This window comes from Cimex lectularius, unplaced genomic scaffold (genome assembly GCF_000648675.2).
Source record: "Cimex lectularius strain Harlan isolate CLEC.00 unplaced genomic scaffold, Clec_2.1 scaffold65, whole genome shotgun sequence".
Lineage (NCBI taxonomy): Eukaryota > Metazoa > Arthropoda > Insecta > Hemiptera > Cimicidae > Cimex > Cimex lectularius.
In genome coordinates this window covers 1337863-1348989 of record NW_019392646.1, presented here as the reverse complement: position 1 = coordinate 1348989, position 11127 = coordinate 1337863, and the positions used below count along the sequence as shown (strand labels likewise).

At 32.7% G+C, this 11127-nt stretch overlaps 3 protein-coding genes across 4 annotated transcripts; 1 reads left to right on the top strand and 2 right to left on the bottom strand.

The window, feature by feature from the left end:
• Positions 1 to 626: 626 nt before the first annotated feature.
• LOC106660937 (ubiA prenyltransferase domain-containing protein 1 homolog) lies at positions 627 to 2714 on the bottom strand. The gene is made up of 2 exons (XM_014384009.2): positions 2544 to 2714; positions 627 to 2296 (listed from the first exon to the last, which is right to left on the bottom strand). Exon 2 carries the CDS (start codon positions 2282 to 2284, stop codon positions 1322 to 1324), a length of 963 nt encoding a protein of 320 aa, XP_014239495.1. The 5' UTR covers positions 2285 to 2296; positions 2544 to 2714; the 3' UTR covers positions 627 to 1321.
• Positions 2715 to 4451: 1737 nt separating this feature from the next.
• On the top strand, positions 4452 to 6179 carry LOC106660941. The gene has a single exon (XM_014384017.2). It carries the CDS (start codon positions 4452 to 4454, stop codon positions 6177 to 6179), a length of 1728 nt encoding a protein of 575 aa, XP_014239503.1.
• A 1260-nt stretch (positions 6180 to 7439) lies between these two features.
• Positions 7440 to 10162, bottom strand: LOC106660960 (BTB/POZ domain-containing protein 2-like). 2 transcript variants are annotated; one of them, XM_014384038.2, is made up of 7 exons: positions 9681 to 10162; positions 9509 to 9623; positions 8867 to 9006; positions 8571 to 8775; positions 8245 to 8407; positions 7990 to 8189; positions 7440 to 7800 (listed from the first exon to the last, which is right to left on the bottom strand). In XM_014384038.2, exons 1-7 carry the CDS (start codon positions 9698 to 9700, stop codon positions 7459 to 7461), a joined length of 1185 nt encoding a protein of 394 aa, XP_014239524.1. In that variant the 5' UTR covers positions 9701 to 10162; the 3' UTR covers positions 7440 to 7458. The 2 variants fall into 2 exon arrangements, with proteins under 2 accessions (XP_014239524.1, XP_014239523.1); XM_014384037.2 differs by having other exon boundaries at positions 7873 to 8189; positions 9681 to 10071.
• Positions 10163 to 11127: the final 965 nt, after the last annotated feature.

Below are 11127 nucleotides of genomic sequence, written 5' to 3'. Positions count from 1 at the left end.
CTCGGTTAACGTAATAAATGTAATTGTTTGATTTTACATTATTGATATCTTTTAAAATAATAATTTCCATAAGTATATTAAAATAAATTCCAGATACTTTTCTATAAAAGTTGGGTAAGAAAACATTTGTTGTTTTTTCTGAAGAAATAAATTTTGATTCGGCAAGGGGGGAGGAGAGAGAATATTCTCATGAACAAAATTAGTTATAACATATTCATACTAAGTATATTGTCAATTTTCTTTATTATTTAATTAAATCTTAATAACATTTAACACACATACTTAGTTAAATAATCCTTAAGGAACTAATTAGATTTTGCATTAAGGCAATAAAAAATAATTATATAAAAGATACTTTTTTAGAAATTAAATAAACTTTGAAAAAATGCAATCTTCAACAAGGTAAAACATATAAAATGCATAACATAACTTCCATTGTTTAAATACAAAATGATAATAAAAGTATGTATTAATAATTCGTTGAAATCATGTTTTTTAAGATATATTCTAAAAAACTTTATTATGCATTTAAATTGTTCAAACAAGAGACAAAATAAGGTTTCCTGCTTAGTTGAGAGTTTTTATTAGGTGGAATATTAATCACTCAACATATTGATAAAAGGGAATTAGAATCAAAAAGCAATTGTATCCCTTTTATTGAAATCCTAAGGAAAAAATCACAAATATCTGAATATTGTAAAGAATGAAATACGTGAAACAAAATTTTTTTTAAAAACCTTTTCTTATATACAGATTATTCACATCACCTCATTTAGTAATCAAATGAAATCCATTTCATTGAATTAATGATTTAGCATTATTGAGTTTTCTAGAAATTTACAGTAGTACAAATGGAAGACTGCGCTTTAGTTACGCTTTATGGCCAACATAAAAAAGCCTACAATACAAGGCTTGGCCGCATCACAAATTGGTGAAGAATATGAATAAGCATGAGAAGATCTTCAGGCCTTCCCTTTCCTAATACAACATGTAATTTAAAACAATAACGCATTCCCTTTTATATGGAAATTGTTGAACATTATTCTAAAGCATATTCTTAATAAAAAATAAAATAAATATATAAGTACTTGGAGCATCTTAAACTATCCATCTATTTTACAACTTATATAAATATATAAGTAACGTACAAATTATAAATAATTCGTTGAAATTGTTTACCACTTTACTTGTTTTTTGTTTTGTTTTTTCAATTATTTATTTACACATTATACACACCATCACATAAATTAATTCTAAGAAAAGTCCCATTTTTCTGATATCAAAATTTATAATGCAACACCACTTTTATAAAATATAAAACTTAGTGAATAAACGGAAGGTAGTGTACATCTGTAAGAGTGACGGCTAGCACATAAAGGAATCCGAAATAAAGATTCAGCTTGGCCGTTTGCTTCGGTACTCTCTTGATAGATTCTGCCGCCCTTGACTGTTTTTCCAGCCTGAAAGCCGAAGGTAGTGTGATGAGTGGGAGAAGGAACCAAAGCGAATAACGCATCGAATAGACTACAAATATGATGTAAGGAGTGAACAAAAGAAAAGCATAAAGAATGTGTGAGGCCGTATGACCAATAAGAATCGCCAAAGTGACAATGCCAGCTTTGCTGTCGCTCTCCAAATCCCTCGTATTATTGCTGTGAAGAATCGCCTCGGTGTTGAGCGCCAAAGGCACAGCAAAAAATATTGTTGACCATTGCAAAGCACCTGTCTGTGACATGTATGCAAAAAGAACGGAAATCGGGCCAAATATGATTAAAATGAGGACATCGCCTAAGGCTATATACTTCAAACCAATGCCACCTGTGTACAAAAATGAGCTTGAGAGTCCTCCAAAATAAACGAGCGCAAGGTGCTCCATCTTCGCAGGGGACATCATCGCCAGTACGACGAATCCCAAGCAGCCCAGCGTGTACAGCATGACACCTAGCGAAACGACCTCATCCTTGGAGAGAATGTGATCCACCAATATCCTGTCATCGCTCTTCCTGTTGTCGATCCCTTTCACATAATCGTAATAAGTGTTAACGACATTTCCAGCACAATGAACGGAAATCACAGTCAGCAAAGTCAGCACTAGAATCGCCCAACTAAACTCTATCGTCTGGGGCATGAATTTATACGCGATTGCACAGCCGAGTAGAGTTGGCATCACAGAAGCTGAAAGAGACCACGGTCTCACAGCGAGCAAGTAAGACGACAACTTCATAAATTGTTGTGTAGGCCTGTTAACCCTTTCAGGCGATTCTTTCTTGTATTCCCCATTCATCTTCTCTTCTTTCTGTAACAAAACAATCAGTGCTTGGTCATTTATATTAAAATTGTATCAACAAAAAGCGTTTGTTGTGTCAAACTGTCACCAGGTTTGAAAGAAAAGTCTCTTCCAGATTAAAAAACTTCTTGTGTATATTATTTAAAAGCTTCATTGTCAGTAAAGATTTGTTGTCACTCTCAGAACAAGGGGTAAGACAAGTTTGGATAAAATATGTTACACTTTAACATAAGGACAAAACGCCGATTCAACTAACCTTAGATTACTTTTTTTTCAATTTCATAATTTTCTTCTTGTTCATAAATGAACTGTTTCGAAATAATATCGACCAGGGATCATTAAATTTAGACAGCTCCAGGTCGCGAAACTGGCCGTGATCTATTCGATAGAATTTCACTTTTATAACCTCTTAAGAGGAGAGGTGATCCCGGGGGTTACCAACTCCCAAGCCCGTCGGAACAGCCAGATAAACCAAAACAACAATTTTCCCGTTTTAATCGATTCTTCAGTTCAGTTGAAAAAAATCAAAACTTATAATTGTTCACCTAGTTGCGAAATTGATCATTTGTAATTACAGGTTTTTCAAATAAAATTCACGGTTTGGGGAATTTAATTCACCCTTTAGGAAATTAAATTCACCATTTTGAGAATCAATTTCACCCTTTTGCAAATCAATTTCATCCTTTTCTTAATTAAATTTACTAATTTGCAAATAAAATTCACGATTTTGGGAATTTAATTCACTCTTTACTAAACTAAATTCACCCTTTTGAGGATAAATTTCACTATTTTGCAAATCAATTTCAACCTTTTTCCTAATTAAATTTATTTATTTGCAAATAAAATTCACGATTTTGGCAATTTAATTCACCCTTGAGGAAACTAAATTCACCATTTTGAGTATCAATTTCACTCTTTTGCAAACCAATTTCAACCTTTTGCTAATTAAATTTACTCATTTGCTCATAAAATTTCCAGTTTTGCGAATTTGATTCATTCTTTTGAGAATCAATTTCACACTTTTGCAAATAAATTTCACCCCTTTGCTAATTAAATTCACTAATTTGCAAATAAAATTCACGGTTTTGGGAATTTAATTCTGTCTTTAGCAAATTATGCCTACCCTTTTTCAAATCAATTTCAACCTTTTGCTAATTAAATTTACTTATTTGCAATAAATTTCACGTTTTTAGGCATTCAATTCATCATTTTGAGAATCAATTTCACTCTTTTGCAAACCAATTTCAACCTTTTGCTAATTAAATTTACTCATTTGCAAATAAAATTTCCAGTTTTGCGAATTTGATTCATTCGTTTGAGAATAAATTTCACACTTTTGCAAATAAATTTCACCCCTTTGCTAATTAAATTCTCTAATTTGCAAATAAAATTCACGGTTTTGGGAATTTAATTCACTTTTTAGCAAATTAAGTTTACCCTTTTTCAAATCAATTTCAACCTTTTGCTAATTATATTTACTTATTTGTAAATAAAATTCACGTTTTTAGGAATTTAATTCACCCTTTTGAGAATCAATTTCGCCCTTTTGCAAATAAATTTCACCCCTTTGCTAATTAAATTCACTAATTTTCAAATAAAATTCACGGTTTGATTAATTAAATTACCCTTTTACAAATCAAATTCACGGATTTGGGAATTTAATTCATTCTTTTGCAAATTAACTTCCGTTTTGAAAATTAATTTCACTCTTTTGCAAATCAATTTCATCCTTTTGCTAATGAAATTTACTCATTTGCAATTGAAATGCACAGTTTTGTGAAAAGAAAACATGAAGTAATACTTTAGCATAAAATTGAAATAAAAAGAAACAAAACTTTTCTGTTTGCTACATTTCGGGTAAACATGCACTTTTCTTCGTGGGAGGTCTCGTTTGAAATGGCTGGATGTCACCATGTACTCGACCGCCATATGTACGCGCCGAAATAACCCGGTCGATTCTGTCATGATATCATGACAGGGTACGGAATGGGAGCGTTTTGTCAATTGATCATCGATACGACGAACATCGTTGCTTTCAGGCTTTGAGCATTGAAACCTTCTGTTTATTTTTAAGTGTGGGTAAATATTGGTGTTAAATGCAATTTTCAGCAGTGTCTGTTAATTTGTAGTTGTAGTTCGTTAGTATTTAGTATTTATTTGCGTTATGGGGACAGAAAGGAACGCTAAAAAGGACGGAGAGCTTGTAGAAACAGTTTGCAAGCCGCTTCGGATCGAAATCGACCGTCTGGACATCCCTAAAAACAGTGTCGTCAGGCTGAAAGAGGATGGAAAGCCCGAGAGAAAAAAGACAATACACAGGATATCAAGGATAACGACTAGAAAGATGGAGAAGAAGATGGAAGAAGAGAACACGAGCCAGGAAGAGGAGCCGGACCTTCTCACAGAGATCAAAAACTTCATCAAGCAACCGCACAAGCAGGTCGACACGCCGAGCAGATCTTCAAAACGGCTCAAAAACCGCAAAGTCAAGTTTGACGTTCTGAGACTTCTCTCCGGTGAGGACAGTTCAGACGTTTCAGAGGTGAAGAGACACAAGATGTCAAAGATAAGAGAATTGAAGAAAGATGATGTGGTTAGTGAAGACATGCACTTGGAAGATTCGGATTCTGAGAAACTAGATAAAAGTGAAGAGAAAGCAAAGGCTAAGCTGAAGTCGACTTTACAGAAGAAGAAAAGGTCGCTTGATCAAAATCAAGAAACACAACTCGATGAAAACCCTGAAAAACAAATTGATACTTTAGACACAACAAAACCTTCAGATAAGGATCTTAGAACATCCTCTCCTCTTGATTTAATCCCAGAACTCGATGGAATGAATTCTGGAGAAAAATTCAAATCCTGTAAAAATGAGCATGCAGAAGAAATGAGCAATTCACATAAGATTAGTTTAAGGCTGGAGGAAAAACAAAAAAAGCAAGTTGTAAATATATCACTTCCTCCTCCCAACATTGATCCGACGAATCAGACAAAACACAGCTCGTTACATCTGGCTCTAGGTCCAGACATTTTAGTTAAAAGAGTGAAGAGCAAAAAACCGATCGACACGGTGGCAAATACGAGGTTAGAGAACACTCCGCCATCAGAAGATAATCTAGAAGGGACTTCATCCTCGCCCAATAAGCTCAAAAAGAACAAACTTGAAAAACTAATCGCAAAGACAGACAATCTTGAGACAGAAGTAGTTGTTATTTTTAAGCAAACTGGTAAAAACAATCAACTCCAGCTCACAGATGCTAAAAAGAGGAAACAGAGGAGAGTCCTTTTTGCAAAGAAGGACGGCTCTGAAAATGTAAATCAAAGCTCGAATCTTCCTGCCAGAGACAGTCCAGAAGAAGACGAAGACGATCGGATTTCAAAGTCAGAAGAAAAGCTACCCAGTAAAAAGATTTCAGAACAGGTTCTGGACAGGAGGAATTTAGACACTCATTTTAGTGAAAAGTATGAAAATTCATTTGATCGATATTTTTACACCGAGGACAATTTATGTGAATTCACTGACAGCCTGGACTCTGACAGCAGCGATGAAGATAATGTACTTTTGCACTTCATCTGTCTCGACAAGGATAAAAACCAGAAACAAAGCCAACCCACCAATCAGGACGATGAAGTGACTATTTACGATCTTATGCAGGAATTGTCCAAGGAGATGCCGTCTTGGAACATTCACACTCTGTCTGACAACGGACATTTCAGTCTCGTCCAAATTGACAATGGGCCTTTGGGATTGCCTGTTATGAAAAAAGTTATCCTCTTTGACAATGATTTCAACGCGCAAGTGTACATTGGTGAGAAACCAATACTTGGATATAGCGGTATCTACGACTCGTATGACTCTATAAAACAACTGGTTCTCTCAGTAGATCAAATTTAAATTTTATTTTGAAATGGTGTAGATATATATTTTTTACATTTAAGTTCTTTGTTGGAAACATGGCAAAGTTTGTAAATATTTTGTAAAAAAAAATGTTTAGATTTATCTGTACTAAATTTGTAAATTGTTGTTAAATGAATACAAATATTCAATAAAAAAAGTTGATTTAAAAAAACTTTGCATCCCTTTTTACATTTATACATATTTATGTGTGGAATGGGGGCCTGTCCGGTGGGGAGAACAGGAAGGCACCAGGGCTTATTTTTTTAAGGGGCATCCGACAGATTGTTCATTTCAGCCCTGAGCGCATACAAAAATATTGCAACACACATTCAATACGCATTCACACTAATAAATACATTTACACCTATATTCATTGCATTCATTCAATTTGGTAATGGAAATAGTCTATTAAATCTATTAAATGGCTGAAATAATTTCTTTGTTATTTCTACTTTTTTTTTTTTTAACTATTTTAAAGGATTATTCAAATGCACAATGTTTTGGTAAACTGTGCCATTTTCAATTATATGGTTTATTTCTGGCAAAATTATTTTAATTTAACATTATTCTCTAAAAATTATTATTATTTTTTTACAGCTGGCTAGCAACCACGGCTATTGCCAGCACCTCACGTTAAATTAAATATTAAACCTTTTTTTTCAAATGTACAGCATTTCAGCATACAGTGACATTTTCAATAAATGGTTTATTTAGTCTAATTTTTTTTTTCAAAAGCCATTTATTGAAAATCTCACAGTATGCTGAAATGTTGGAAAAAAATTTAAGGCTGTGATTTTATTGGTCATTAAGCTTCAAGTACAACCTGGCCCAACCAGAGTGAAGACACTGCAAACCGCAGGCACGGTGACAGCCACAAGCAGGGAAAGAAGAACTGAACCCCAAGACTCGTGACTAATACTTTATCGAGGAGTGGGTCAGTGTCACCTCCTCCAAGTTCACTGAAGATTCTTTAATCTCTGAGTACGAGAAGGCTTCCTCAATCCACTGCAACAGAGCACGTAAGGTCCCGGACAGGGCATCGCCACAAGCGAACCCCTCCACACCGTCAACATGATACAAGAATTGACGGAATTTATTTTTTTTTTTTGAGATGAAAAATTTGTGTAGGATTCGAAACCATGATCTTCAGCTCAATACACCAACTCCTCAGTGTATTGGGTGGAAAATTATACTAGTGTGTTAATAATAAATCCTTGAATCAGGAGGAATACAAACAAATTAAAATTGCCGTAGGCATTCAATTTGTAAAACTAATTTATTTTGGTTCAAAAATCAAAGTTGAAATTGGTAATCTAGAGAGCCAATCGTAATTGCTAAAAAATTTAAATGTGATGTTTGGTCCTTTGAGTATTTTCCCGTCTAAATCTTTGGTTAATTTATAATAAGCGTACTCTCCAACTCCAATCACCATTGAATATCTCCGGTCTTTTCTTATTTTCACTTTTCTGTCAAAGTTCAGGCTGAATGCTGAAGAAAATGTGACTTCTTTTTCAAACAATTTTCTATAAATCACTTGGAAGCATTGTGTATTATCTTCAAATATAATCAACACCCTCTCTTTGTAAACTGAACCGTGACTCCCTTCTCTTGACCACATCTGTAAAAAAAAAATTGAGATTTTTTATGTATGATTGTCTTTTATTTATTGATTGTTATATGTGATAATTGCCTTTAATCCACTTATTGTTATATCTTTATCGACTTCAAAATCAATTTCATAGCCGTAAAACATAGCGCTAATGTACCCTATGCTGTCAAAACTAAATTCTATTGATTGAGCTCTCACTGTGTTTCTAACTGTTTGACTAAATCCTTCAGGATAAGGCCGCTGACAGTCTTTTGACATCATGTTCAGACAGATGCTCAGTACTTCATTTTCCGACATCATGCCGCTTTCAGCAGGTCCATCTGCAAACTCCTTACATGTCATACTCTTGAACGAAAACTGTTGCATTAAATGTCTTTGTTCTTCTTTTGTCAGCGCCTCTGTGGGAAAATTACGATTAAAGATAAAACCTTTTAAATTTAGTATTTAATTTACCTCCATTTTCTGTTCTATGCTCTATCCAACTTTTGACAAACCTAAACAAGTCAATTTCTTTTATGTTTAAGAAATTTTGTTGCAAAATAACTGATATTGACTGGTTGGTAAGGTTTTCAAAATTATTCTTACTCAAAATGCCTTTTGTTTCCATTTGTATTTGCTGTAATTCAGTTATAATTTTATCTAAGAACATCTTATGTTGCAATATTTCTGTATGTATCTTTCTTTTTTAAAAATAATAATTTAAAAATATGTTTTCTATTGGCCGTTAAGATATAATCTGACTAAATATAAATTCATAATGTTGGCACAATATTAATTACCTCAGAACAAATTTGTTCAAGCTTGTCGCAGTTGTGCAGTTGTGCGAATTCAAGATAGTCGAATACATTAGAGTAGTTAACGGTTCTTCCTATGTAGCCTTCGCACAAATCTTTAAGGTCTTCAATAAGAAATCTGTCAGCGATATCCAACAACTCCGCTGCTTCTTTTACACTGTTGAAGTTGACTGTTTTATAATAGATGAACCTGTCGGGTTTTTAAACAAAGTAAACAACAACAGTTGAAATAAAGAAAAATAATTTACAATTTACATACTTCAACTTAGTGAAATACTAACTCCAAAAAACGTTCAAATGCACTCGGTTCAACATCTTTGATGCTTATTTGATTTTTGTCATCGTCCCATTTCCCCGGCTCAAACAGTGGTTCAAAGTATTCGCTCGACATGAGCAACACAAACTTATGAGCTTTGAAAACCTTGGAATAAAATTTAGTATTGAAATTACACATAAATAAATAGTAATTTTTTATTTTTTTTATTATTATTTTTTTTTACATTTATTTAGAAATCGTGAGATGTGTTCTGGTGTGATGTAGGTTTCAGAAAAACATTTTCTTTATCGTGCCAATGTTTCGATCTTTATTGAGATCATCTTCAGGGCCTGGGATTTACAAACATTGTTTACATATAACAATTACATTTTGGATGTGGAAAAGTGAATTGATACAATGCAAAATATATTTTTTATATATTCAATCAAAGTATTTCTACTCACTCAAAGTGTTTGTCTTCNTTATATGTAAACAATGTTTGTAAATCCCAGGCCCTGAAGAAGATCTCAATAAAGATCGAAATGTTGGCACGATAAAGAAAATGTTTTTCTGAAACCTACATCACACCAGACCGCATATCACGATTTCTACATAAATATCGATTAACGGTCACTAATCACCACACAAATAAATAGTAACTTTATACCTTTTTCTTTTGATCATAATGAACATGGATTTCGACATCCGTCAAAATTTGATTTTTATAAATCCAGGAGATTTTGTTTTGCCATGATGTGAGGTTGTTCCTCCAGTTTTCCTTCCTGATTATTTGAAATTATTTGATTAAATCTAAACACAGTTTTATCTATGTTACTTACCATTTTTCAGAGAAATCCATTGTGCTTTACTGCTAGATTGTAGGTAGGATTAGAACTGAAACACACAACTCTGCCTCCCCACCGTTTAGCTGGTTGACCTTCATAATTGTGCACTATCAATGAAAACTGGTTGTTCCTGGATTTCTTAAACAAAAATCAGGGAAAATGTTTAACTACACTAAAATTGTTTTTTATTTCTTGTTAATAGTGTTATGGTACTATTTTATTCAATTTTTCTCATAGATATGGATGAAACTGAGAAATTACGGTTTGAATCATTATTATGTTTTGCTTTTATTTTTTGGTGTTTGTGTAGGATAAACAATAGCACTTTATACATAGAAGACTAGGTTCATTAATATTAAAATTTATTTTGACTATTTTTAGTTCAATAAATTTTAGCGCTAAATTTTTTATTGAGATAGACCCTCCTATTTTAATTGGCAAGAGATAAAACTTCACTCTGACATCAGTGCTATCAATTAAAAATATTTCTTATCATCTCAAGGGATTATTTTTTTATTGTTTTTTGTTTTGCTCATTTATTTGCTGAAAGATTTGTCTTTTTTCAGACACTCAAACAGCATTTTATACATTCCTGTTTAACTTGCAAAATATATATTAAAGATATTGCAAGTTAATCAGGTACACATGTTTTGTAGGCCTATTAACAGTCCTACAAAATAAAATAATAAAATGCACTGAACTTCTTCACATTTATTAAGAGTTTTATAGCAAAGTTTTGCAAATACAAAAGCCAGAACCTTTTAAATGATGCCTTGACAGCATCCCATTTTGTCAGTAGTACAGAGAAAATTTACTACAAGAGGTTTAACAAAGACTTTGGTATTTAAAAGTTGGTCTTTTTCGTAGGTTGTTTGTTGGTCTCAATGACTAAACAACATGGATTGGCACACCAAAATGATAAAAAATGGAAAAAAAATCAGCACTATGAGCACTATAATAATTTTCTATAAGTATGTACAGTATGCTATTTGTTTTAATAATAATTTAATTTCTGTACACGTTAAATAATCTTGGTATAAGGGTTAGAGGATTTAGATAATCCAAATGTGATTATAAATTGCAAAAAAAAATTGTTACGTGTACATGAATATTTTGGCACAAGGTTACCATTTAAGTTTTGAATTGAATCAATAACTATCATATAAAGATATTTATACATAAATACTGTTTATTTATAGTGATATTAACAAAAAGTACTATGTTTTAAGTGTGTGGTGATTAGTGACCGTTAATCGATATTTATTTAGAAATCGTGAGATGCGGTCTGGTGTGATGTAGGTTTCAGAAAAACATTTTCTTTATCGTGCCGTTTCGATTTTTATTGAGATCATCTTCAGGGCCTGGGATTTACAAACATTGTTTATATATTACAATTACATTTTGGATGTGGAAAAGTGAATTTATACAATGCAAAATATAT